The sequence below is a fragment of the Macaca thibetana genome, chromosome 14 (genome assembly GCF_024542745.1).
Source record: "Macaca thibetana thibetana isolate TM-01 chromosome 14, ASM2454274v1, whole genome shotgun sequence".
Taxonomy (NCBI): domain Eukaryota; kingdom Metazoa; phylum Chordata; class Mammalia; order Primates; family Cercopithecidae; genus Macaca; species Macaca thibetana.
Genome location: NC_065591.1, coordinates 108,948,200 through 108,975,719, shown reverse-complemented (window position 1 = coordinate 108,975,719; position 27,520 = coordinate 108,948,200). Strand labels below are relative to the sequence as shown.

General features: G+C 51.3%; 1 protein-coding gene across 4 annotated transcripts; it reads left to right on the top strand.

The window, feature by feature from the left end:
* Positions 1-12: 12 nt before the first annotated feature.
* On the top strand, positions 13-26,708 carry PCSK7 (proprotein convertase subtilisin/kexin type 7). Of its 4 annotated transcripts, none has more exons than XM_050758989.1 (18): positions 537-603; positions 1,372-1,505; positions 2,161-2,280; positions 2,774-3,253; positions 4,272-4,406; positions 5,303-5,468; positions 6,623-6,713; positions 7,886-7,940; positions 8,425-8,563; positions 9,443-9,543; positions 13,003-13,170; positions 13,596-13,703; positions 14,192-14,294; positions 23,289-23,445; positions 24,578-24,672; positions 25,485-25,578; positions 25,840-25,957; positions 26,282-26,708. In XM_050758989.1, the coding sequence occupies exons 4-18, from the start codon at positions 2,786-2,788 to the stop codon at positions 26,642-26,644; spliced, it is 2,361 nt and encodes a 786-aa protein (XP_050614946.1). In that variant the 5' UTR covers positions 537-603; positions 1,372-1,505; positions 2,161-2,280; positions 2,774-2,785; the 3' UTR covers positions 26,645-26,708. The 4 variants fall into 4 exon arrangements, with proteins under 4 accessions (XP_050614944.1, XP_050614946.1, XP_050614945.1 ...); XM_050758988.1 differs by having other exon boundaries at positions 1,372-1,509; XM_050758987.1 differs by lacking the exon at positions 1,372-1,505 and having other exon boundaries at positions 13-603.
* Positions 26,709-27,520: the final 812 nt, after the last annotated feature.

Genomic DNA, 27,520 nt, shown 5'->3' with positions numbered 1-27,520 from the left:
GCGGAGGGGGCGAGCCTCCGGCCGCGAGAGGAGAGGCCGCGGTGGCGCCGCGCCGCCCCCGACGGCGCCCTCTGGCGGCGAGAGCTGGCGCCGCCGGGGCACGGGGATGCTGCAGGAGACCCCTGAGATACAGGTGGACTCTCCCGGGGCGCAGGGAAGAAGGGAGAGCCGACTGCGAGAAGGAAGGCGACCTGGCGGGGCAGGATCCCCTCTGGAAAGATTACAGGGACAGTCGGGGCCATGGCGGTCAGAGGGAGAAAAGCAACTAGGGGATTTTAAAGGTCGGAACAGAAATGCCCTTTACAGAGGACGCCATGAAGGAGAACCTTCTGAAGAGGGACTATGTGGAAGATGCCCCGAGGATTCGGGGAGGCGGAGCCCGCGGTTTCGGCCCCCAGCGCCCGCACGGCCCCTGCCTGCGGAGGCCGCCCGCTGGAGCCGGACCCCGGGCGCCGGTTGCTGGGGCCCGTGGGGTCGCTGGGCCGCAGGCGCCGCGCTGATTGGCTGCGCCGCGGGCGGAAGTGATGCTGCTGTCACTGCTCCTCCGGCTCCCGGGAAGCCGCGAGTTTCCGCAGGGAGGCGGCGGCAGCTGCGGCCGGGCCGGTGAGTTGGGAACTAGGTGTGGGGCTGGACCTGGGAAGTCAGGGGGGCCCAGAAGTGGGGGGAACCGGCGTCTGAGGATGAGGGAGCTGCACAGAGGGTGCCTGAGGTCCTGACGTGGGGGACCCCAGGAAGATGGGGCCCCAGGGTCCAGGATTCCAGGATAATGTGGGTGCTAATGAGGAGAGGGGGCACATTGCACGGAGCGATCGAGGCCGATGGAGGGGGAATCGGGAAACTGATCCTGTACCCAAGCTGGCTTCTAGGAGCCGGGTGTAGAACAGCGAGGACAGTCACTTGGGAGCAGGATCTTGGACTCTGGGCTGCCCATTCTCTTCTTCCTTGTCAACTAAGAGCTGTAAAGAGAGGCCTAGCCCTTGGGAGAGGTTGAGACCTGCTTTCAGAGGGCATTTAAGGTTCCTTTCCCGGAAGCCTGGGGGATAAAAATGCTGCTCTGCCACTGGGAGACAGAAGGAGCTCATGCTTCTCTTTCTTCCGGACATCTGTGGTGGGATCCTCTGAGTCTGAAGGAGCCTGCCTAGAGGGGCCACTGTCTGGCTAACAAGGGTTTTGTTTGTTTGTTTGTTTGTTTGTTTACTTAGTAGAGTTTGCAGACACCTAAATATCTTGGGAGAATTGAGGCTCCCGGGGCAGGGAGGGATTGAGAGGGAATACACCTGGAAACCTAAGAGAAAAAGAGAGGAAGAAATATAGTATGAAGATTTTTAGAGGGAAAGGAGAGGTGGCATAAGTTCTCCTTTCCCTTTCCAGGAAGTCTTTCAGTAAAATTCCCATTTTTCTGGAATGCTTTGACGTAGAGCTGCTTGGGTGTGTGTCTGAGTACTAAGCCCTGCCCCAGGGTGGACTCAGTGGAGAACAAAGGCTTTTGAAGAAGCCTAGCCACCGTAGGTACACACACGTCTTGTCACCCCATTTGTCTGTCCCCCAGTTCTTACTTGGCTCTTTTTTTCTTTGAGGGCTCCTAAGACCAATTCCCTGGTTCTGTCAAACCCAGGCAATTGGAGGCCCAGTCTGGAGCCTGAGTCCTCTCCTTGAAGCCAGCCTCCTGAGCTCAGCACAGGGGTAGCTGCTTAGTGAGGTTCCCTCGTCATTCCTTCTCTCCTGGTTGCCTGCTTGTCCTTGGTGCCTGTTCTGTTTTGTTTGCACTCTCTGGCTTCCCCCTGTTTCGCCCCGGCCTCCTCCCTCCTTTCACTTTCCCTGATATCCTTCTGAGGTAGACAAATCAGGAAGTTCACTACCACCTGGACTTCTAGGACGTTATTACCTACTCTTTCGGGAGGCATTTTGGTAACAGTTTTTTGCTAGGCCTCTAGGGAAAAAAATGAAAAGAGGGTGGCATGATAGCACAGGAAGTGGGGTTTCTGGGTGTTATACTGATTTGGCCTCACCGTACCAGTTCTGCGCCAGTCTATGACCAGTTTTAGATCTTTGAAAATGACAACTAAGTTTCTCTGGTCCCTGGTCCTGGAGTTGATCTAACCTTTGCTGGTCGCACTGGGATTGGTGGGACGCTGTTTCTTCTGTTCTTGGGCCCCACAGGTCTGTAGCCTTTGCTGAGTCAACACTACTCACGGTGAAAGTGATGCCTTTTCTCCATTTGCACAACATGAGTGTGGCGTGGTTAGCCAGACCAGGAGCTCAACCTCATGTAGAGTCCAGGTGGGCACGGGGCCCTGTTATGGGGAATTAGCCTTGAGGACAACTGGACTGAGGAGGCAGCTAGGGAAAGATTTATGTCCCCTCTAAATGTAGGGGTGAGGAGGTTGTCTGTCCTAAAGAACAGTCACGAATGCAGCCAGTAGTTTGTGGGAGCGATGTGTGCTTTGAGCCCCGTGGGTGGCAACAGGGGACGGGTGCAGTGCCTGTGGGCAACCGGACCTCCTGCTGGATTAGCTGGTGTCGTGAGGATTGGCTGTCTTGCTGTGGGAGGCCATCCGCTGGCGTTAGTGCTGGTCCACACTCCACCTGGGGGCTTATCCCTGCTGGTCAGGGATAAATGTGAACAGAAAGAGAGGATCAGATGTTTCATAATTTAAAAGGCATGGCTTGGGGACTTCCAGGGGGAACGCGTGGATGGCTCAGCATCTCCCTCTCAGATTCCTGCAGTTACCAACTCTTTAATCTCTTCCACATCCTTTTTCTCTGTCTGCAGTCTGCTGCTCTGATGCCGAAGGGGAGGCAGAAAGTGCCACACTTGGATGCCCCCCTGGGCCTGCCCACCTGCCTCTGGCTGGAATTAACTGGGCTCTTCTTAGTGGTTCCCTGGGTCATGGGCCTGGCAGGGACAGGTGGGCCTGATGGCCAGGGCCCAGGGGGGCCGAGCTGGGCTGTGCACCTGGAAAGCCTGAAAGGTGACGGGGAGGAAGAGACTCTGGAGCAGCAGGCGGATGCCTTGGCCCAGGCAGCAGGGCTGGTGAATGCTGGACGCATCGGAGAGCTTCAAGGGCACTATCTCTTTGTCCAGCCTGCTGGGCACAGGCCGGCCCTGGAGGTGGAGGCCATCCGGCAGCAGGTGGAGGCTGTGTTGGCTGGGCATGAAGCTGTGCGCTGGCACTCAGAGCAGAGGCTGCTAAGGCGGGCCAAACGCAGCGTCCACTTCAATGACCCCAAGTACCCACAGCAGTGGCACCTGGTGAGTCCAGTTCTACAGTGTGCGGTTTCAGGTGGGTAGGTTCCAGTCCAGTTCTTTAGTGGGCTTTTGACTATATCGCTCTTCAGTCGCCTCCATCCTTCGCCTGAGGGACCATTTCCCGGCTCTGTGGTATCTCCCTCAGCTCTCCCTCCCTCCTACTGTCTTCTAGAAGCCGGTGTTCTGCAGTACTCAGGGCACAGATGGTGCCCCCAGGCTGCCTGGGCTCAAGGTCCAGCTGCGCCACTTACTAGCATGTGCATTTGGGCAAGCTGCTTAACCTCTGTGCCTCAGCTTCCCCATCTGTAAAGTGAGACTGTAGTAGTGCCCACCTCATAGAGTTATGGTTAGGGTAAGTGAATGCATACATGTGTAGCACTTGGAACAGTGCCTGACACATAGTAAACGCTATGACATAAGTGATACGATACTACCATTGTCATAAGAAGTGTATCATCCGGCCGGGCGCGGTGGCTCACGCCTGTAATCCCAGCACTTTGGGAGGCCGAAGCGGGTGGATCACGAGGTCAGGAGATCAAGACCATCCTGGCTAACACGGTGAAACCCCGTCTCTACTAAAAATACAAAAAAATTAGCCGGGTGTGGTGTCGGGCGCCTGTAGTCCCAGCTACTCGGGAGGCTGAGGCGGGCAAATGGTGTGAATCCGGGAGTTGGAGCTTGCAATGAGCTGAGATCACGCCTCGGCACTCCAGCCTAGGCGAGAGAGTGAGACTCCATCTCAAAAAACAAAAAAAAAGAAGCGTGTCATCCAACCCTTCACCCTAGCCTCCATTTCACCCCGAATCCCCCATGACTGATGGCAAACTTTCCTGGAATCCAAGGCTGTGGCAGAGCTCTCACCTGCCCCTTCTTGGCTCTGTTCCCACCTGACCTATTGGCCTGCAATCTCTGTCTGGCTCTTTGGTGGAGGCCAAGGGTGAAAAGGGGTTGCTAGCTATAACTTCGTCTCCCTCTGGGCTGGGCTGTGTGTCACTGGATTCCCACCCTGTCTGTCTTACAGAATAACCGACGGAGCCCGGGCAGGGACATCAACGTGACGGGTGTGTGGGAGCGCAATGTGACTGGGCGAGGGGTGACAGTGGTGGTAGTGGATGATGGAGTGGAACACACCATCCAGGATATTGCACCCAACTATGTGAGTGGCCCCTCACCCACCACGTCTTACCTCCTTCTTGGTGTTGCCTCAGTCTTGGCCCTTTTTCTAGAGGTCTTTGGGCCAAATAAAGGAGCCTGGGAGGTGAGATGGGGTTCATCCTCTCCTTTTCCCGAGCCAGCATTCCAGACTGGTAGTCAAGGCACAGCAGGTGGCTCTAACTCTAAGGGAGAGCAATCCTGCTTCCAGTTCTAGTCCTTTTCTGAGGAGTGAGGAGTGGCCCCTGCAGGCAACTTCCCTCTTGTTGGAAATCCGAGTACCTTCCTCTCTCTGAAGCGTGGCCTCTAGGGAGCCCTACCTGCCTTTTATTCCAGGTTTCCCAAGCCATGGAGCTGTAGGCACCTTCGCATAATGGGCAAGAGAAGTTTGCTGGGAGCTGTGGCACTTCTCAGTTTTGCCCCAGTGTCCTTTGCTCATATATTTTAGCCAGTGTGGTTTGCAGATAGAAATGGGCTTATTGGGTCCGGGCATGGTGGCTCACGCCTGTAATCCCAGCACTTTGGGAAGCCAAGGTGGGCGGATCACAAGGTCAGGAGTTTGAGACCAGCCTGGCCAAGATGGTGAAACCCCGTCTCTACTAAAAATACAAAAATTAGCCAAGCGTGTTGGTGCTCACCTGTAGTCCCAGCTACTCGAGAGGCTGAGGTGGAAGAATTGCTTGAACCCGGGAGGCAGAGGTTGCAGTGAGCTGAGATTGTGCCACTGCACTCCAGCCTGGGTAACGGAGTGAGACTCCATCTCAGAAACAAAAACAAAGAAATGAGCTTATTGCCCTAGCTTCGAGTCCCAAACTCCCATTTCCTTTCTCTCCCTGAATCCCAGGACCTGACCCCCCTCTAACCAGTGAATGACCACATGTCACCTCCGAAATATTTCAGAGCCCTGAGGGTAGCTATGACCTCAACTCTAATGACCCTGACCCCATGCCCCACCCGGACGTGGAGAATGGCAACCACCATGGCACGCGATGTGCAGGAGAGATCGCGGCTGTGCCCAACAACAGCTTCTGTGCCGTGGGCGTGGCCTATGGGAGCCGCATCGCAGGTAATTTGTGCCTCCAGCCTAGCCTTGGTAGGCTGCTCCTGTGACCACAGTCTTCATTTCCTGCACCCCTTCCTACTCTGAAACTTCTCTATCCCATAGCCCAGCTGACACACATAGCATAGAGCAAGGGTGAGTTTATCATAGGTGTCTGTAGGACATATCAGCTCATTTATTTTTCAGTGCAGTGGTGTTTCAAACATGTTTTTCTATTTGTAGTTCCATAAATTACAAAGTGCCTTCTTGTTGGTTCTTTCTCTATGATCCGATACGTCTATGGGGGCAGCCCTTGCGTTTCCCAGCTCTCCAGCTTCCAGTCACACTGATGGTCATGGGCTGCTCTCTATCCTTTTGGGAGGGCTGAGCAGCCCTATTCCTCCCTGGAGCTGGTTCTGTGGTTCTTTCACACTCAACCTCTGTCCATTAAGGCCGAAGGTGAAGGGAATGAATGGGGAAACCCTCACCATAACTCCTTATTAGGAGAGCTTGGGAACCTACAGACTGAATTGACTAACTGTATTCCTCTTATACTCCAGCAGAGGGCAGTAGCTCTCCATAAATGAGACTACGGGGGAGCCAGAAACCCTGTCCAAGTTCCTTCTCTGAAAGTGCCACAGCACTGCAGCCTGGGTGACAGAGCCAGACTTTGTCTCTTTCTCTCTCTATATATTTTTGGTGGGGGTACAAGTAATACATATACAAGGTGTAAAAATGCAAAATGGGCTGGGCGCGGTGGCCACAGGGATCATACCTGTAATTCTGGCACTTTGGGAGGCCAAGGCAGGCAGATCACCTGAGGTCAGGAGTTCGAGACCAGCCTGACCAATATGGTGAAACCACATCTCTACTAAAAATACAAAACGTAGCTGGGCATGGTGGCATGCGCCTGTAGTCCCAGCTACTTGGGAGGCTGAAGCAGGAGAATCGCTTGAACCCGGGTGGTGGAGGCTGCAGTGAGCCGAGATCATGCCACTGCACTCCAGTCTGGGCGACAGAGTGAAACTTTGTCTCAAGGAAAAAAAAAAAAAAAAAAAATTGCAAAATGTACAAACAGCATGTAGGGAAAAATAAATCTCCCACATATGGCTCCCCACCTCCCAGTTCCCCAGCTAGAAGACCAGCATTAGTGAGGAGCTGCTGTGGCCTTCATTGCCTAGGTATCCGGGTACTGGATGGACCTCTCACAGACAGCATGGAGGCAGTGGCGTTCAACAAGCACTATCAGATCAATGACATCTACAGCTGCAGGTGAGGCAGAGCTGCACATCAGAGCAAGAGTCTGGAGCACCTGGGACAAATCTGCCAATGAAAGCCCAACCAAGTGGGCTGACTCAGCCAGAGCAGGGGTCTCCTCATTGGGTTCAGCTAATACATCCATTGCCTTCATTTCTCTAGATTCCCAGCCACTGGGCTCTCAACCTTAAGCCCCTGCCACCGCCGTAATCAGGTTGCCACATGAGAAGTCCTGGCCTGTGCACATTTATTTGTTTTCTAAACTCCTAAGGCCTCTGCAAGAAAGCGGGCTTTCCTCTCCAACCACAGGCCAGCTGAATGCCCAACACCAATCCCCCACCCCACATCAATGCCCTGCACCTTCAGGGCATGGCTGTGCCGGACTGGACAAGAAGGAAATGGGGTTGGGGGCCCCCATAGCATTGATGGCACCTCTTCCTCCCCCAGCATACCTCCCTTAAATCCATGACATCATCCACAGGGTACACTTCCTGATAGAGACAGAATAGAGAACTCCTCAGCCTGATAACCAGGAACTTCCACAGAAGTTCATGGGTGCTCTGCCTTCTACCCCACGAGTTGGGCCAGGCGCGGTGGCTCACGCCTGTAATCCCAGCACTTTGGGAGGCTGAGGCGGGTGGATTGCTTGAGATCAGGAGTTCAAGACCAGCCTGACCAACATGGTGAAACCCCGTCTCTACTAAAAATACAAAAATTAGCCAGGCGTGGTGGCAGGCACGTGTAATCCCAGCTATTCCAGAGGCTGAGGCAGGAGAATCGCTTGAACCTGGGAGGCAGAGGTGGCAGTGAGCCAAAATCGTGCCACTGCACTTCAGCCTGGGCGACAGAGCAAGACTCCGTCTCAGGAAAAAAAAAAAAAAAAAAAAAATCTACATGTCTCTGATCCCTAGATCAGGAGAAGAGTGACCTCTGTCCCCCTCTGCCACTATGGGCTATGGGGACATTCACAAGGAAAAGAAGAGCCTTAGCACACTTCTGCTTTCTACGTTGGAGAGGGGATGGACCTTTGAACCCTGTGCCTTTTAATCACAGAAGCCTTTAAGTGGAACCCTTGGGAGGAGTTAAGAGCCGCAGGTCAAAGGGTAGCCAGCTGAGACTGGGAAGCGCTGGGTGGGTAGCCATAGCCTGGCTCTGGCTGTCCCCTCTAGGTATTTATTTCTCAACAGCTGGGGACCAGATGATGATGGGAAGACAGTGGATGGCCCCCATCAGCTTGGAAAGGTAACTGGCCTGCACGGAGACTGAGAGGCAGGATGCGCTCTTCATTCAGTCCCAGAAGACCTGCTGCAAGCTGAGCCATCTTCCCACTCCACCTCCATGCGCAGTCTCCTTTCAGGAAGAGAACACCGAACGTCGGGGCAGGAAGCCTGGGGGACTTTTGTTCCTAGAGAGGGAAAGGGAACAGTACTTTGAGATTGTCTCCCTTTCATCTTGTCCTCAGCTCCCATGCCCGGCCCCACCCTGTCCTCTGATAAGTGGAGGGCGTCCATCAGTCATCATTCAACTCACAGCTGCCCCACATCCTGGGCCAACTCCTAGCTCCCTCCTCACATCCAGGGTCCATCTTCCAGTCTTTTCCCCACCCCAGTGCCCTTTAAACTTTTTTCCTTTTGTTTCTAGAAGGGATGGAGAGGGTGACTGATGTAGTAGGTGGAGGTCTTTCTGTGGGTTCCTCAACTGACACCCTGATGTTTTGGCTCCTCAGGCTGCCCTACAACACGGAGTGATTGCTGGTCGCCAGGGCTTTGGGAGTATCTTTGTGGTAGCCAGTGGCAACGGAGGCCAACACAACGACAACTGCAACTACGATGGCTACGCCAACTCCATCTACACGGTCACCATAGGTAGCCTCCCAGTGTTTCTGTGCTCCTGTGTGTGAGTCACCGGATGCTTAGGGCATCACACGTCTTGTCCCAGCTTCTGTGTGTGTCTAAGGGTTAGGGTTAGGGCGAGGGTGAGGGCGAGGGTGAGGGTGAGGGTGAGGGTGAGGGTGAGGGTGAGGGTGAGGGTTAGGGTTAGGTTAGGTTATTGTGTGAGCACAATAATCTCTTTGGGCTCAGATAGGACTAGCCTTGCTTGCAGAGGACCTTGGGACTTCCTTAGATGTCAACATACTCTGGGAACACCTTCAAGCCATCATCTGGAGACCACCAAGCTGCCTCCACCCCACCACAGCTGGTTAGGCCTCTGCTGTGGCCTGTCTTTCTGTGGGCCACCTTCCACCTGCTGGAGGCCTCCCCTGACTGCCCACGGGCCTAAATTAAGTGCCCTTTGCCTGTGCTCCCAGTTAGCATTTGCCACCCCAACTGCGTTTATTTCCTTACCTGACTTCTACCTGACTCTAGGCTCCTTGAGACCAGGACTGCGGCCTTTTCCATATGGCCCTGATGCCTGGCACAGGGTGTGACCCACAGTAGATGGGTAATGAATGTTGAAAACAGTGAGCATGTGAATGAATAAGTGGGTATAAAGGTAGAAGGCTTCCAGTTGTACCCCAGAGCCTGTTGAAAGAATGGTATTGCGGCACAGAATGCCCTCTGCCACTTGAGACTGCCTGTTTAGAAGAGGATCAGGACCACTCTGAGGGATGTGGGCCGCTCAGATCATGTTTCAAACTCAGGACAGCCCTCCAGGATGATAACTCCAAGATAACTGACATTAGCAAGCCCCTGCCACGGGATCCCCTCTTCATCTCAGCTCTCATTTCCCTCCTCTGTCCCCAGGAGCTGTGGATGAGGAGGGACACATGCCTTTCTATGCAGAAGAATGTGCCTCCATGCTGGCAGTCACCTTCAGTGGTGGGGACAAGATGCTTCGGAGCATTGTGAGTGCCTCCCGGGCCCTCCATGGCCTGCCCCTTTCCCACAAGACTTCACGTCTCGGGCATCACAGCGCTTCTTACTGTTCCCTGCTTCCCGGCCCCAACACTCAGGCTCCTCTTCCCCCACAGAGCTAGATCTCTTAAGGCATGCCACCCTTGGAGGAGCAGACCCGGGGACTCTGAATACTTCTTGGGAATGCTTTTATCTTAGAAATTTGGATTTAGGACAAATATACACACTGTTCCCCATGTGAAACTAAGTGTCACATGGGGCCAAACACGGTGGCTCACTCCTGTAATCCCAGCACTTTGGGAGGCTGAGGCGGGTGGATCACTTGAGGTCAGAAGTTCAAGACCAGCTGGCCAACATGGCGAAACCCTGTCTCTACTAAAAATACAAAAATTAGCCAGGTGTGGTGGTGTGTGCCTGTGATCCCAGCTACTCGGGAGGCTGAGGCAGGAGAACCACTTGAAACAAGGAGGCGGTTACAGTGAGCCGAGATCGCACCACTGTACTCCAGCCTGGCTGACAGAACAAGACTCCTTCTCAAAAGAAAAAAAGAAACTAAGTGTCACATGGATTAAACACCTTTTTCACACTCAAGGAAATGCACAAACAACTTCTTTGCAATGTCTTCCTTTGGTAAAATTTGAGCTTTTGCTAATTTCTGTGGACTTAAAAAAAACTCATCATTCCATTGCCCTTCAGCCCTTAGGTGAATCCTGAGTTCTGGTCATGTGCGTCTTCAGGAGTAGTGCTAGTCTGGTGGTGGTTTTTAGGGGATGTGTGGGAAGAAGAGTTGGGGAGTGTCTCATGTCAACACCAGAGAGAGCTCTTTCTCTGGAGCTAAAATTGGAGCCATAGCGAATGAGATTGGAGCAGGGTCGTGGAGGTTCTCTAACCTGTGGAACCCATTTAAAGAATTTGAAGATGATCACCTACACCCAACTGGGCTTAGCGTCATCCCAGCAGGTTTAAGCCAGGCCTCTAGACCATTATCCTAGAGCTCCCTGCCTGTCCCTGCTGCCCACAACCATGTAATGTGGGCGTAGGAGGCTCTAGGCAGGAGCTGGGCTGGAGCCAGGTGGTGTCAGATTTCTCCAGTGGCTGAGTGGGGAGGTCTCTCTGGGGCCATTGGGAACTAGGCTGCTTTGTCTTCCTGCTGGGTCCAATTTATTTTCCAAAACTAAAATTTTGTTATGCCAATAAATGACTTCTGGTCAACATAATGTTCCAAGGCTCTGTGCCAGTTGACCCCTACTACCGCCTCCCACTAGCCCAAGGGAGAAGAGAAAAGGGAGTGGACTAGAGAGGGAAGAGAGGTTGGGCTGTGTGCACAGAGGGCACCCACTGCAGGCCAGGCTGGGTTAGGAGGAAGAACAGGAACATACCACGCTCCACCCTCTAGCAGAACTCTAGGGAAGCTAGCTCACCCTGCTCAGGCCAGGGACCTGAGAAGGTTCTACAACATAATGTCACTCTTGTTCTGCTGTACCTGGCCTTTCTCATCTTAACTCACCTCAGCTTCTCACCCTCACCACCCTCTTCCATCTGAGCTGTAATTTGCCCAGAAATGAAAAGACAGTGTGTTTAGCAGAGTTCCCATCTTTGGAATGTCCTTGCCATGGAAACTCCTTGTTGCCAGTTTCTAGTCAATGACCAGGGCAGCTGGGTGGAGCTGTCTTTCTGAGGGCAGAGGCTGGGGGCATATGCTTCCCACCATTTGGCTCCCTAGGGAAGCGAAGCTTCTCTGGACTTTTCAATGCCTGCCTGTGGCTCCTGCCACCACAGGCAAGTTCGTGGGCTTCACAGCCGCACTTCAGACTCTCACTGCAAGGCTGTTTCCTTAACAGGGAAAAAAATCAACCCGCTCCCTTGCATAAACCAGGCTCCCACTCTCATTGAGACTACCACTTGGAGAGTGCTTTTCCCTTTTTTTCTGGGAGTGCGCCATGGCTGGGTGAAAATTACATCTCTTGGCAGCTGCTCTAACAGCTGGGAGGGAAGCAGTGAGTACAGTGGAGAAAGGGCAGCTCTTGGCAGAAGTCGCCACCCTGGTATCTGACCCAGAAGAGAAGTTTAGAAGAAAGAAATTCTCTGGTGTTAGCACTGACACCATGGGCCAAAGATCCAAGTGCCATGGAGTGGAGCAGATTTAGGCAGGGCCCGCCTCAGCTAAACCCTCTGAGGCTCCAAGGTTGATGACAGCCCAAAAAGAGCTTGATGCCAGGCAGACACTGCCTCCCCTTGCCCCATTCTCACTCCCCACCTCAGAACCACATGGAGAGAAGGGGTTTCATGGCATCTGGCCCAGAGCAGTGAGGCAGCTTGTCCTATTGAGAGCTGTAGAGCCGGGCAGGTGGGCCTTATAGACACTGAGTCCATGCAGGGCTCTGGGGTGGGCAAGGACACAGTCTTCTTGCTGGAACATACTCCCCGTGTTCATGCCGACATCATTCCAGCCCCTGTCATGGAGATGCCAAACTGGATTTCCTCGAATAGTGCCATCAGTGTTGTCCCAGCTCCAGCTGGGCCCAGTAGCTCCCCTGGCCACTTCCTCTGTCTAGCTTGGTTGTGGGGGTTGAAGGGTTTGGAGTTGGGAGATGGGATAGAGAATTTAGGAATGGGAGCAAGAATATTAGGAGCAAAAATCGGGAGGCCCCCCCGCATAGTGGCTCATGCCTATAATCCCAACACTTTGGGAGGCCAAGGCAGGAAGATTGCTTGAGGCCAAGAGTTCGAGACCAGCCTGGGCAACATAGCGAGATGCTGTTTCTACAGAAAATAAAAATATTAGTGGGGTGCAGTGGTACACGCCTGTAGTCCCAGCTACCTGCGAAGCTGAAGCAGGAGGCTCGCTGGAACCCAGGAGTTCAAGGCTGCAGTGAGCTATGATCTTACCACTGTACTCCAGCCTGGGTGACAAAGGGAGACCCTGTCTCAAGGGAAAAAAAAAAAAAAAAAAAGAGTTGGGAAACCCTTATCTGCACTGGATGGGAGCCCTTTCCTATCTCTACCTCCTTTTCCCAACAACCACACCCTCAAAAGTAGCTTTTATTATCTTTGTCTCTGTTCTCCAGACATTCTGCTAGGAGGCCAGGACCTGCCCTACTACTGGGTCCCTCTCTAGTCAAAGATTCAGCTGTAGCGGAGGGAAGGGTCCACCTGAGAGACCTGTTCTGAGGACCAGCCCTGTACCTTCCCCCCATAACAACTTTGAACACAGTCTCTAGCTTCTTTTTAAAAAATTATTATTTTTTTATTTTTTAGAGATGGGTTCTCACTCAGTCACCTAGGCTGGAGTGCAGTGGCACAGTCAGAGCTCACTATAACCTTGAACTCCAGTGCTCAAGCAATCCTCCTGCCTGGGCCTCCCAAGTAGCTGGCACTCTAGGTGCACACCACTGTCCCCAGCTTAAACTCAGTCTCTAACCCGCTTCCTTTTCCCATTCTACTTCCAGGTGACCACTGACTGGGACCTTCAGAAGGGCACTGGCTGCACTGAGGGCCACACGGGGACCTCAGCTGCAGCGCCTCTGGCAGCTGGCATGATAGCCTTAATGCTGCAGGTGCGGCCCTGCCTCACGTGGCGTGACGTCCAGCACATCATTGTCTTCACCGCCACCCGGGTGAGATACCAGCAGGTAGACAAGTGGCCTGGTCCAGGCTGCTCCAGAGTTTGGCTGTCCATTGGCTTTAGATTCTCAATGTCCCAAGTGTTAGATACTAAGTCTCTTTCAGAGTCCCTTTCAGAGTGGCACATGTAAAGAACAGGTGTGGGGGCCCCACAAAGACCACCGGCCTAAACTCATTTTATCTGCAAAGGAGAGCTCTGGCTGTGCCTCCTGGCCCCTCTCTGGAAGCAAGCCACTGGGGTGGTGACATCATGGGCTTTGACCTTTTGTCCCAGCTTCCCTTGGGGAATCCATTCCCAGTAGCCACAGTGGGAGAGCATGGACGGGATCAGCCGGCAGAGCAAGCAGGGAAACCAGAGTTAGATTGTTGAGACTACACTGGCAATGCAAGAGACTAACCAGGACCTCTGTCCTTTCAGTACGAGGATCGCCGTGCGGAGTGGGTCACCAACGAGGCAGGCTTCAGCCATAGCCACCAGCACGGTTTCGGCCTGCTCAATGCTTGGAGGCTCGTGAATGCAGCCAAGGTGAACAGGTGTTGGCAGGGCAGGGTGTCCTGTGTGGAGGGACCAAGGGTCGGGGCTGAATGCCCCAAACGTTGCCTGGGATATCATAGGTGCCTAGTAAATATTCGTTCAGTTCATTGATTTAACCACTTCAACCCTCATCCCAGCTGATACCCATTTTACAAATGAGAAAGCAGGCTCAGTGCTATCACTGAAGTTTCCAAACTACTAATAGAGTAAATGGGACCTGAGTATGCATGGGACTCAGGATGCTCTGGTTCCCCTCCTCCACCCTGGACACAGCCATTTCCTCTGGTTCCTTAACTAGGGGCTGTACATAGCATTCCAGCAAGCAAGAAGGAGCCGAGGTTCTGAAGGAAGGTGATGAGTGGAAAAATAAAGACAGCTAAACCTTCAAGATCGTATTGACAAGGGCGTGTGTGTTTGTGAGAATGTGGGTGTGATCATTCTTGTTTGTTGATTTGCCATCCCCTCCTTTCCTTTCATAGATCTGGACATCTGTCCCTTACTTAGCATCCTACGTCAGTCCCATGTTAAAAGAAAACAAGGCGATTCCGCAGTCCCCCCGTTCCCTGGAGGTTCTGTGGAATGGTAAGTAATCAGCACAAAGTGGGTTAATCTTAGGCCTGAGGTTTGGGGCTGGGTGACAAGGAAGTTAAACTCGTCCTCCCTGCCAGATTCTACCCCCTTTCGGAGCTGAGCTCCGGCCAAACCTGTGGAGTTTTCTTTGACCATTTTAGGACATGTTACTGCTTCTGAGTTGGCTGCCCCGGCTGCTTAAACAAGACCTTTCTCCTGGGTTCCTAGTAGTGAAAAGGAGCAGCAGAGCAACTGAGGAGGAAGGCGGGTGGGAGGCATGGGACTAGGGCTTGGGGAAGTGAGGTGAGACCGGGGCGAGAGCTCAGAGAAGCTCCTGTGACTTCCATGCTAAGATCTTGCCAGAGAACTCTGGTCAGTCCTTTGGTGTCCGGATGAAGTAAAGGAGTTTGGCATTTCTTCCTTTGATTCTTAGGCTTACCTAATAGAGTCAGATGCGGTCTGCTGGGGATGGACAGAGGGTCTGTAGAAGTCTCCTAGGCTTTAGTGACCCATCCTCTGCCTCCGCCTCCGTGGTGCCCAGGGTGAACCAGGACTGTCTGAAGAGGGTGTATCCTCTAAGCCAGCGACCTGGTTTTATGTTGAGCGAAGAGGTGGACGCCCTCGCTAGAGGAGAGTGTGGCTGGATCAGGATGCTTGTGCTAGAGGATGCCCTGTCTGCACATTTGCCAGCGTTTTCCCTGCCCCCAGCTCCTTGGGGGATTCTTTTTCCGTGAGTCATTCGCTACTTTTTGCAGAGGAAGCATGCTATGCCTGGTGCCCAAACCAGAACTGTCTTCACTTTTTCTGTCCTCCTAGTGATCAATCGAGAGCCATGGCAGGAGAAGGGATGGCCAGAGAAGGTTACTCAGAAGGGAGGCTGAGGGGTAGCTTCCCTCGGGTGGAGGTTTCACTGAGAAGAATTGAGTTTCCTCTCTCCTAACCACGTCCAGCACTTGCCCAATTTCCCTCCACGTGGAATGAAACCCCAGGCCAGTCACTTCATTTCCCGTAAAAGGAATGTTATCTTGGAAAGGGCGTAAGGCATCAGCCAAGTCAGAGAAGTTCAGACACATTTCCAGGAATGCAGTTCGTTTGGAACCCCCTGGCTTTGCGCTTGCGTGTCTTAGAGATAGTGTGCCTTCAACTGCACCTTCCATCCACGGCTATTTCCCGTCGCATCTGTCAAATGAGGGCAGTGACTTCAAAGAGTAATATGTTCTCCCCAGCTTCGTCATCCTCTGCTTCCAGCTGACCAGGGGACGTTGCCACGGAATGTCTACCCTAGGCATTGAGGCATCTGGCAACTGCTTGCTTGTCACTAAAAAGTAAGAGAAAGAAGGGCAGATTGCCTGGGTGGAGAAGAGTGGGAGGTGGCCTAGTGGAGAAAGCAGGATTAAGAGAAGGGAGGGGAAAATTTAGGGAGTTTGGCTAATGGAGCCCTTTACCTATTGGAAGGGCAGCAAGCAAAAGTTTTACTAGAGTTTTCCCTCCCCCCAGCTCCCTGGGGGAGTTTTTTTTGTTTTTTTTGTTTTTTTTTATTTTTGCCTTGAGTAATTTTGACATGCAGAGTTATTCACAACTTTTTGCAAAGTACTATTTTCATTGGCTTTTCAGAGCCAGTGAAGTTGTCTTCTCCTCCAACACGACCACATTTTCCTCTGAGCAGACAAAACAGAACGAATAAGTTTGTGGGCTTGCTTGGAGGTTGAAGGAAATAAGTCCAGTTAAAATGAGAGTTAAGCCAGGTACCCGGACTCATGCCTGTAATCCTAGCACTTTGGGAACTTTGGGAGGCCGAGGTGGGCGGATCACCTGAGGTCAGGAGTTTGAGACCAGCCTGACCAACATGGTGAAACCCCATCTCCACTAAAAATACAAAATTAGCTGGGTGTGGTGGCGGGTGCCTGTAATCCCAGCTACTTGGGAGGCTGAGGCAGGAGAATCACTTGAACCCGGGAGGCGGAGGTTGCAGTGAGCTGAGATAGCGAGATTGCGCCACTGTACTCCAGCCTGGGTGACAGAGTGAGACTCCTTCTCAAAAAAAAAAAAAAAAAAAAGAGAGTTGAGCAGCTCAGTCCCAGGCAGTCAGTTAACCCCTTTGGCAGCCAAGTTATGGTTGTTTTCCGCCAGGACCTGGTTGATTCAGTGTCTGGGGGCTGGAGAGTGAACTTTTTATAAAGCAGAGGGAGCTGAACATCCCTGAGATAGAAGAGGAGGTGAAATACCTCTAAGACTCTAGAGTAGCATTGTCCCAAAGAGTTTTCTGCAATGATGGAATTGTTCTATGTCCATGCTGCTCAGTTCAGTGGTCACTAGCCATCTGAGTCTATTGAACATTTAAAACATGACCGGTTGGCCAGGCATGGTGGCTCACACCTGTAATCCCTTTGGGAAGACAAGGCAGGAGCATTGTTTACTCTCATGAGTTCAAGACCAGGCTGAACAACACAGTGAGACCTTATCTCTACAAAAAATAAAATTAGCCGGGTGTGGTGGTGCATGCCTCCTGGGAGGCTGAGGCGGAAGGATTGCTTGAGCCCAGGATGTCAAGGCTGCAGTAAGCCATGGTTGCACTACTTCACCCTCCATACTGGGTGACAGAGCAAGACCTTGTCTCAAAAATAATAATAGGCTAGGTGTGGTAGCTCATACCCAGCCTATACTCCCAGCACTTTGGGAGGCCAAGAGGGGCACGGATCACTTGAGGTCAGGAGTTCAAGACCGGCCTGGCCAACCTGGTGAAACCCCAACTCTATTAAAAAAAAAAAATACAAAAATTGGCTGGGCCCGGTGGCTCACGCCTGTAATCCCAACACTCTGGGAAGCTGAGGCGGGTGGTTCACGAGGTCAGGAGATCGAGACCATCCTGGCTAACACAATGAAATCCCGTCTCTACTAAAAATGCAAAAAATTAGCCCGGTGTGGTGATGGGCGTCTGCAGTCCCAGCTACTTGGGAGGCTGAGTCAGGAGAATGGTGTGAACCCGGGAGGCGGAGCTCGCAGTGAGCCGAGATCGTGCCACTGCACTCCAGCCTGGGCAACAGAGCGAGACTCTGTCTCAAAAAAAAAAACCAAACAATTAGCCAGGCATGGTGGCACATGCCTGTAGTCCCAGCTATTCAAGAGGCTGAGGCAGGGGAATCGCTTGAACCTGGGAGGCAGAGGTTGCAGTGAGCTGAGATTGCGCCATTGCATTCCAGCCTGGATGACAGAGTAAGACTCCATCTCAAATAATAATAATAATAATAATAAGGCTAATATGACTAAGGAGCTAAATTTTAGTTTTATTATACTTCATTTTAATTTAGATAGTCATGTGTGGCTATGGGCTGCCATATTGAGAAGTGCTGCTAAAAAGCCAGACAGATCTTTATCTCTCCCCACTGACAGGAGGTGATGAGGGAGAGGGGATTGGGGCCCCTTGGGTTTTTCAGATCTGACACTGGTCTGAAGTCTCTACCTGAGGGTAGGAGGGAGAGTGGGGCTCAGTCTGTGATGAGAAGGTGCCTGAACTCCCACTTGCATCTCTCCTTTTGTTGTTGCTGCAGTCTTGAGGATACTGGCTAAGCCTCTGCCTGTGCAGTGAGTCCTGTTTCTTCTCCTCTCCAGGTCTTCCCTCTTTAACCAACATTTCCCTCTCGGCTGATTCTTCCCTTCTGCCTTCAAATGCAAGTCCCTGCCGCCTCCAACCAGGAAACTTTTCAAATGCATGAACTGAAGCAATTTCTCTCCTTTCTCACACACTCCCTCTGCCACTGAAGACTTGCTTTCTTACCCAGAGTGCCCCTTTCCTCACTGGTTTAGGGGTTGGTTCAGGGTTCATCCTTTTTAATATTCTTGTCACTCTGACCCTATCAGTGAGGCCTTTGTTGCAACCTCTCTCCTCCTGTAGCTTCTGTGGCCTTCTTGGCTGCATAGCTCTCCTCTGCCGTCTCTGCCTGAGGTACTTGTTTTGTACTCCTGAACTGTGAGCGTCTTCTAAGGCTTGTTTCCTGACCCTTTCCTCAATCTACATCCTCCTCCTCGACAGTGCAGCTGTGTTTATGACCTTAGCTACCACTTCTCCACAAATGAGTCCTCAACCTAAATGTCTTATTCTGATCCTTCACCAGTGGAAAGGATAAGAAACTAGAGCATAGCTTCCATAAGATTATGGGCAAATAGTCCAGGCACAGTGGCTCACGCATGTAATTGCAGCACTTTGGGAGGCCGAGGTGGGCAGATCACGAGGTCAGGAAATCGAGACCATCCTGACTAACACAGTGAAACCCCGTCTCTACTAAAAATACAAAAAATTAGCCGGGCGTGGTGATGGGCACCTCTAGTCCCAGCTACTTCCGGAGGCTGAGGCAGGAGAATGGCGTGAACCCGGGAGGCGGAGCTTGCAGTGAGCTGAGATCATGTCACTGCACTCCAGCCTGGGTGACAGAGCAAGACTCCATCTCAAAAAAAAAAAAAAAAAAGAAAAACATTCCAATTTACCAAAGGCCAAATAATAAGATGCTTTTTATGTGCCAAGCAGTGTTCTCGGCATTAGCTCATTTAATGCATTGACTCATTTAATTCTGGTAGAGAGAGTACTAGTGTACTCATTTGCACTGCCACCCAAGTCCCCATCCACACTAAGAAGTAAATGTATGTAGCGTGTCACTATGTACACTGCGAACACAGACAAGCACTCCTTTTGGGATTCTTTTCCTTTTGGGATTCTATTCTGTTCCATAACATGTCATTTCTCTCCTGTAAGCCCCTTCTCTGCCACATCACTGCTCTCCTCTAACTATGCCATGAATATTTTCCATCATCTTTCTGTTCCTAAATCACTGTGTGCTGTTGATGTTGCATCAATGCATTACACTTACCATGTACAAAATTTTAGATCTCACTGTCACCTCTCAAAAGCTGGGCTTGCTTTCTAAGATTTTCCCATTTATGTCAGTGCCATCACCATTCCCTAGGCCCCCAAACTTGAAACTCAAGAGTTTTTCATCCCTTTATATCTCTCACCTCTCCCCAGGTCTTCCCCAACCCTTTCCCTTGCAATTTAATCTTTTTGGTTTTTTCTGTGAAATCTCTCTCAATCGACTTATTCATTCTACTAATACTCGAGGCCTACTTCATCCCAGGCACTGTATTAAGTTCTAGAGACTTAGGGATAAGACACTGTTCCTGCCTTCAACAAGCTCCCAACCTGGTAGGGAAGACAGCCAGGTTTCCAGGCATAGTGCAGTGTTGTAGGCACTGCAACAGGGACAACACAGGTGCTTTGAGAGCACAGCAGAGATGTCTCCTGCTGCTAGGGAAGAAAGGGAAGGCTTCTCAAAGAAACTGGCGGCCGGGCACGGTGGCTTATGCCTCTAATCCCAGCACTTTGGGAGGCTGAGGCAGGCAGATCGCTTGAGCTCATGAGTTCGAGACCAGCCTCGCCAACATGGCAAAACCTTGTCTCTGCAAAAAAATACAGAAATTAGCTGGGCATGGTGGTGCACACTTACAGTTCCCAGCTACTAGGGAGGCTGAGGTGGGGGTATGGCTTGAGCCTGGGAGGCAGAGGTTGCCGTGAGCTGAGATCATACCACTGCACTCCAGTCTGGCGACAAAGCAAGACTCTGTCTAAAAAAAAAAAAAAAAAAAAAAAAACTGTGATGTCATTATTTTGTGAAGACAATTGGGGAAAAGGTGTGGGCATGATTTGTTAAATTCTCATCTGCCATAATTGAAAGTCAATACATAATGTCTCAAATTGATAAGCCATGAAATATCCATAACACTTACTGTTTAGAAACACGAAAGTAGATCCCAGAAGAAAACAATTAAAAACCATTTTAAAAAGTTTGCTTCTGGGGAGTAGCTCCCAGGTGGTAGGGAATTGGTTTTTTCATTATAAGCACGCTAGCGCCAACGTACATTTAAATTCTTGCATACTATTTTGATAGAAAAAAAATGTCAGGGACAATTGGGAAGGTAAGAAGTAGCCATAGTGAATCTAAACAGTTTTCTCAAGAATTTTGACAATAAAGGAAAATAAATAATGTCTAACGCATATGTAGCCTTAACATTAGCTAGGTACCATTCTGAACGCGTTAGGTATATTAACTATTTAATCCTTGTCTCAACCCTATGAAGTAGGTACTGTTACTGGCCCCATTTTACAGATGAGGAAACAGTTCTCCCAGCTAGTAAGTGGCAGAGCTGGGATTAGAACCCAAGCCCGGTGGCTCCAGAGCCCATACTCTTAACAGTGGTAGGTGGAAGAAAGTGAAGAGTTGAGAAAGGGTTTGTTTTTCATTTGTAGTAGGAAAGGTGCTAGTAAAAAGGTCCAGCCAAGAAGATGGATAATCAGGCTGAGCCAGTGTTTGACTTTTGTCAAACATTGCTGTGAAAGGACAGAAAGCGAAGGGAGCTTGAGAATGTAAACACACATGTTGGATGAGCCGTGGAATCTCAGCCAGTTAGGAGAAAGGAACTTGAGGGGTTGTGGGAAAATGAGGGGGTCAAGAAGAGAGTGGGGAAAGTGGAAGGGAGAGGTTGTTTTCAAAGAAACGGGACGTTGGCTTTGAAGAGGTGACAGATGGAATTATAGAAAATGAGGCTGGGCATGGTGGCTCGTGCCTGCAACCCCAGCACTTTGGGAGGCCAAGGCAGGTGGATCACCTGAGGTCAGGAGTTCGAGACCAGCCTGGCCAACACAGTGAAACCCCATCTCTACGAAAACTACAAAAAATTAACTGGGCATGGTGTCATGCGCCTGTAATCCCAGCTACTTGGGAGGCTGAGGCAGGAGACTCACTTGAACCCAGGAGGCAGAGGTTGCAGTGAGCCAAGGATCTAGCCACTGCACTCCAGCCCGGGTGACAGAGCTAGACTCCGTCTCAAAAAACAAACAAACAAAAACCCCTGTCCTTGCTCAGTCATCTATAGTAGCTCTTAGTTGCTTATTTAAAACAAAAATCTTTAAAGCCCTTCCCACCCTAGGTTATCCAGTCCCTACTTTCAATACCCCTCTGAGCTACTGTGTCTATAAAATGAAGGCATTGCACTCTGCCTTGCATATTGGAGTAATTTTTTTTTTTTTTTTTTTTTGGAGACAGGATCTCATTCTGTTGCCCAGGCTAGAGTGTAGAGGCACAATCACGGTTCATTGCAGCCTCAGCCTTCCAGGCTCAAACCATCCTCTCACACTCAACCTCCTGAGTAGCTGGGACCACAGGTGCTTACCACTATATCCAGATAATTTTTAAATTTTTTGTAAAGATGATGTCTCCCAGGCTAAAGCGATCCTCCTGCCTCAGCCCCCAAAGTGCTGGGATTACAGGAGTGAGCCACCAGGCCTAGCCTGGAATAAATTAATGGAAGAAAGGGTGCTTAAAAAGAATTGTTCTCGGCCAGGTGTAGTGACTCACGCCTGTAATCCCAGCACTTTGGGAGGTTGAGGCAGGTGGATCATGAGGTCAAGAGATCGAGACCATCCTGGCCAACATGGTGAAACCCCATCTCTACTAAAAATACAAAAATTAGGTGGCCGTGGTGGTGAGCACCTGTAGTCCCAGCTACTTAGGAAGCTGAGGCAAGAGAATCGCTTGAACCCAGAAGACAGGTTGCAGTGAGCCGCCAAGATCATGCCACTGCACTCCAGCCTGGCGACAGAGAGAGACTCTGTCTCAAAACAAAACAAAGAAAAAAAAAATCGTTCTCATTACGGCCTAATTTCTTAATAGTCTCCAGTTGAGTCTTCCACTTCAGTAGTTTTGTTTTTTTTTGTTTTTTTTTTTTTAATAATTGTAGATTTACAGGAGGTTTCAAAGAAATGTACAAGGGAAGTTCCATGCACCCTTCTCCCAATCTTAATGTTTCACACAATTAAAGTATAATATCAAAACCAAGAAATAGACATTGGTACAATCCACAGCATTTATTTAGAGTTCACCAGATATACATGCTGTCAATGTTTATATATGCGCGTGTGTAGCTGTATGCAATTTTATCACATGTAGCCTTGCATAACTACCACCACAAACAAGATCTGGAACCATTCCATTATCACAAGACTCCTTTGTGTTACCCCTTTCTGGCGACACCCATCCCCTCCCTTGTCCTTGGCCCCTGGCACCCATTTATCTGTTCTCTATCTCTGCAGGTATGTTACTTCAATTACCATCACGTAAATGGAATTGTGTGCTACACGTCATTTTTCTTTCTTTTTTTCTTTGAGACAGAGTCTTGTTCTGTTGCCCAGGCTGGAGTGTGGTGGCATGAGCATGGCTCACTGCAGCCTCCACCTTCCAGGCTCAAGCGATCCTCCCACCTCACCCTCTCCGGTAGTGGGACCACAGGTGCACACCACCACACCCGGCTATATGCTTCTTTCGAGGTTATTTTCACTCACATAATTTCATTGAAATTTATCCACCAGCATTTTTTAAAAATTAACTGTGCATAGTCTTCAGTGAGATGTGTGCATTTTCACCCATCTTTGTTCATGCCTTTTCCACTGCCAACAATGCCCTCTACCAACCCTCTCTGCCAATCTGTATTCATTTCCTTCAGCGTATCTCACTGCTGTGTGCCTAAAACCATCAGACTTATTTCTCTTCCCTTATCAACTATGTATGTTTCCCATACCATATCATTTTCCACTTGCAGGTAGAAGACAGGGACCATGCCTAAAGATAAGAATCTTTATATTCCCAGCATCTAGTACAGTGCCTGAAATGTAGGAGGTATCCAGTAAATAATTTTTTGGATGTATGAATGACTGAAGTTGCTCTACTGGATTCTTACATTGTGTCTTGGGTATGTGCTGTCTTCCCAACTAGACTTGAAGCTATGTTGTAAATTTGAGAGCAGCAACTCCATTCTATTTACTAGTATAGGCGAGGTCCCAGTAAGGGTTGCCGTAGACATTTGTATGTGGCTTCAGTGAGCGTGTGTCTTTGTGTACGTGGGGGTGAAGTGAAGGCGTGGTTGCGGGCTGGTTTCCCAGCTGCCCAGCCTGACTTTCCACAGTCAGCAGGATGGACCTGGAGATGTCCGGGCTGAAGACCTTGGAGCATGTGGCAGTGACAGTCTCCATTACTCACCCCCGGCGCGGCAGCTTGGAACTGAAGTTGTTCTGCCCCAGCGGCATGATGTCCCTCATCGGCGCCCCCCGCAGCATGGACTCGTACGTACACCCGCCCAAGGCCTGAGCAACCTTTTCAGCAAGGGCCTTTCCAAGGAAAAGAAATGGGGCCGGGCGCGGTGGCTCAAGCCTGTAATCCCAGCACTTTGGGAGGCCGAGACGGGCGGATCACGAGGTCAGGAGATCGAGACCATCCTGGCTAACACGGTGAAACCCCGTCTCTACTAAAAAATACAAAAAACTAGCCGGGCGAGGTGGCGGGCACCTGTAGTCCCAGCTACTCGGGAGGCTGAGGCAGGAGAATGGCGTAAACCCGGGAGGCGGAGCTTGCAGTGAGCCGAGATCGCGCCACTGCACTCCAGGCTGGCACTGACAGAGCCAGACTCCATCTCAAAAAAAAAAAAAAAAAAAGGGAGAAGTGGATCCTGGCACTGTCCTAAACTACTGTGGCACTGGCTATCCCTGGCGGCTGGAAGCCTTTCATCACATGCCTTCTTCAAGTGCTAGGCCCTGCACCTCACATACACGTTCTCTAATCCTTCTAAGAATCCTGTAGATTAGACTTTGTAACCTCTTTTTACAAATGAGGAAACTGGCCGGGCGTGGTGCCTCACACCGGTAATCCCAGCACTTAGGGAGGTCAAGGCAGGAGAATCACTTGAAGCCAGGAGTTCAAGACCAGCTTGGGCAACAAAGTGAGACCGTCTCTACAAAGAATTTAAAGATTAGCCGAGCATGGTGGTATATGCCTATAGTCCCAGCTGCTCAGGAGACTGCGGTGGGAGGATCACTTGAGCCCAGGAAGTCAAGGCTGCAGTGAGCTGTGATCATGCCACTGCACTCCAGCTTGTAACAGAGTGAGACCCTGTCTCTAAAAAAAAAAGAAAAAAAAAAGAGGAAACAAGTCATGGAGCTAGTAAGTGCCCAAGAAAATAAGAATAAACCTAGATCCATGGGATTCCAAGCCTGTGCATACTCCATGCTTGCTTTTTCCACCACACCACGTTAACACAAGTTCCTCCTTCCATGAGACCCCAGGGGCAAGGGGCACCTGAGAACCCCTCGGGGCACCCTCCCAAGTTTCCATGGCTACTACAGGGAGAAAGTGTTGCTGGAGGAAGGTCAGCTCTCTGGCCCACGCCTTCCACCTGTTTCTGCTGTGTTCTTTCCTCAGGGATCCCAACGGCTTCAACGACTGGACCTTCTCCACTGTGCGATGCTGGGGGGAGAGAGCCCGAGGGACCTACAGGCTTGTCGTCAGGGATGTCGGTGAGCCTCGTGCCCTCGCACCAGGCCCTGCCTTTCCTGCTTGTTATCTGGTCCCTCTGCATCTCAGAGTCCCCACAGAAAGTGTCCCGTGTGCAATATATAGGGTTGCCATTGGACCAAGAGGGTTGATGCCAAGAGTGTGCCCCATCCATGAAATGGGCATTGCTATGTGAAACTGTTCATTTATACTGCCTCTCATATTCCCTGGAGGAGTGACCCACCCATTTTCCTCGAATAGCAACAAAAGTCCTTGTTGAAACCACATTTCAAGTCCTTTTATGTATAACCATCCTTCGGCCAGCCCCGGTAGGCAGGTAAGGGCAGGACTCATTTCACCATTTTTTTTAAAATTGGCCCAGAGGTTTGAGGTGACTTGTGGAAGGTCACCATAAGTGAAGGCCACAATGTCCATGAACTTTGAATCTCTTTAGTGTCAGCGTATAGACTGGAAATTGAGCTCAACCCTCCCATCCTCCAGTCAAGTTAGGTATTCACTAGACCAGTGGTTTTCAAAGCTTTCTTTAATTTGGTAGAAAGACATTTTCTCCAAGCAGAATCCCAGCTGAACCCCCAAAATATGGGAGAGAAAAGCAAGACTCTGCTTTGGAGTACAACCTTTCCACCTTTTCCATCCCTAGGGGCACCCAGTGAGGCCCTTCTGCAGATCCTGGGGTCAGTGGGACAGAGTGAGGCAGCTCCTAGAGCAGACCATGTGGCCTGAGCCCCTTTGGGTGGCAGGGTGGGCAGGGCCTCTGCTGTTTGGCATGGCTGACAGAGGGGCGTGGCTCACGAGCTGCCCCTTGCTGCCCTAGGGGATGAGTCATTCCAGGTGGGCATCCTCCGGCAATGGCAGCTGACCCTATATGGCTCTGTGTGGAGTCCAGTAGACATCAGGGACAGACAAAGGTGGGTAAAGCTGCATGTGTCAGATGGAAGGCCACTCACAGGGGAAGGGCCGCCTAGGGAGCCCATAGCCCTCTGAACCCCGGCTGTGTTTCCCAGCTCCAGCCTCAAGCCAGGAGATGGAGCCCTGGGCTGGGAACTCAGTCTGGGCCTCTCCTTTCTGCTGTGGGGCTTCCCTGTCTTCAGCTGTAAGAGGGGAAGATGGGTGAGAGCAGATGCTATAGGCACCACAGTCAGTGGGGCATCCTCTTTTCTTCTCCACAGGCTGCTAGAGAGTGCCATGAGTGGAAAATACCTGCACGATGACTTCGCCCTGCCCTGCCCACCGGGGCTGAAAATTCCTGAGGAAGATGGTTACACCATCACCCCCAACACCCTCAAGGTACTAGGGCCAAGACTCAAGCTGCGGGTAGACGGGACTGTCCTGTCTTGGGGATGGAGTTCTTAGTGTGCTTCTCGGGGTGACCTGCGTGGCGAAGGACTGGGAAGACCTGGGTCCCAGCAGTGGTTTCATAGCATTGCTCCTACCCTGCTAGCCTAACTCTTACAGGACAGGTCTTGTCGGGGGAGGGGGCAGGGGAAAGAGTTTGTGTGAAAAAGGCAGTCCCTAGAAGGAAAAAGACTTTCTGAGCTCATTGTCCTGGGCTGAGAAAGCTTGTAGGTTTCGGGAAACAGTGCCTCACGTAGGTGCTTGCCTCGACCCCAGACCCTGGTGCTGGTAGGCTGTTTCACCGTCTTCTGGACCGTTTACTACATGCTGGAAGTATATTTGAGCCAGAGGAATGTGGCTTCCAACCAAGTTTGTAGGAGTGGACCCTGCCACTGGCCCCATCGGAGCCGGAAAGCCAAGGAGGAAGGGACAGAGCTAGAATCAGTGCCACTTTGCAGCAGCAAGGATCCAGACGAAGTGGAAACAGAGAGCAGGGGCCCTCCCACCACCTCTGACCTCCTTGTCCCAGACTTGCTGGAGCAAGGGGACTGGAGCCTGTCTCAGAACAAGAGCACCCTGGACTGCCCTCATCAGCACCTAGACGACCTACTGCACGGGAAGGAGGAGCAGATCTGCTGACCTCAGGGCCTGACAGTGTGGGACAGGCTCTTCTTTCCCAAAATTAGAGAGCTCTTGAGAGAAAGCAGCCCTGATGCTTACATGTGGAATCTGAGGCATCCTCTGACTCCACTCAAAGAGGGTGAGGGCCTTCTTAAGATACAGATGGCAGAGGATTGCTGCCAGAGAAGTCTGGTCAGAGCCACAGGGGCTTCCTCCAGCCAAACGGGAACTTTTGGCGAGAAGGTGTTGGACAGGGGACTGGTGCCCCCTTTGGGTAGCCTCCATCCTCATCTCTCTTGGGCCAAGCCGGTTGCCTAGGTTCCCCACACATGGGGGACCCCCACCCACACATGAGTTAAGAAAATGCCTGCCATAGCCAGGAGCGCATCTCAATGGAAACGTCACTGGGGTCACTTGGGAAGAGGACTTTGGGGTAGAGGCTGGGAGGAGCCCCTGGACATGCCTGTCCTGAAAGCGGCTACCTCCATCATCCATTCCCAAGATGCCTGATCAGAAGCCAACTTGAATGAACCCCTGGCTCCTTCACCTCCGCCCCCACGATTGGTATGATGCTGCTGGCACAGCTGGGATACACACGGCTCCCCCAGGCCTGAGCTGCTTCACTAGGGAATCCTGCGGCAGGACTGCAGAGCAGATGGCAGACGCGCGTGTTGGAGGAGAGAGCCTTGGGAGCCACTGCCACTCCAGTCCTGCCACCACCCTGTCTTCCTCTGCAAGTGCTCAGGGAAATGGCCTTCCTGCCGGAGGCCAACTATCTGCCTGACAGGCTGTGACTCTTCTCTCAACCTTGGCCTTCTCCCCTCTTCTGAGCTAGTTGGTTGAATTTTTTTTTAATGCTTAAGATTTGTTTTTCTGGCTGGGCGCGGTGGCTCA

Bases quoted from the DNA above. Each gene is read 5' to 3' on its own strand.
- PCSK7 (XM_050758987.1), top strand. From the start codon at position 2,786: ATGCCGAAGGGGAGGCAGAAAGTGCCACACTTGGATGCCCCCCTGGGC. The intron at 6,714-7,885 runs GTGAGGCAGAGC...ATTTCTCAACAG, and splicing joins AATGACATCTACAGCTGCAG to CTGGGGACCAGATGATGATG. The intron at 13,704-14,191 runs GTGAACAGGTGT...TTCCTTTCATAG, and splicing joins GGCTCGTGAATGCAGCCAAG to ATCTGGACATCTGTCCCTTA.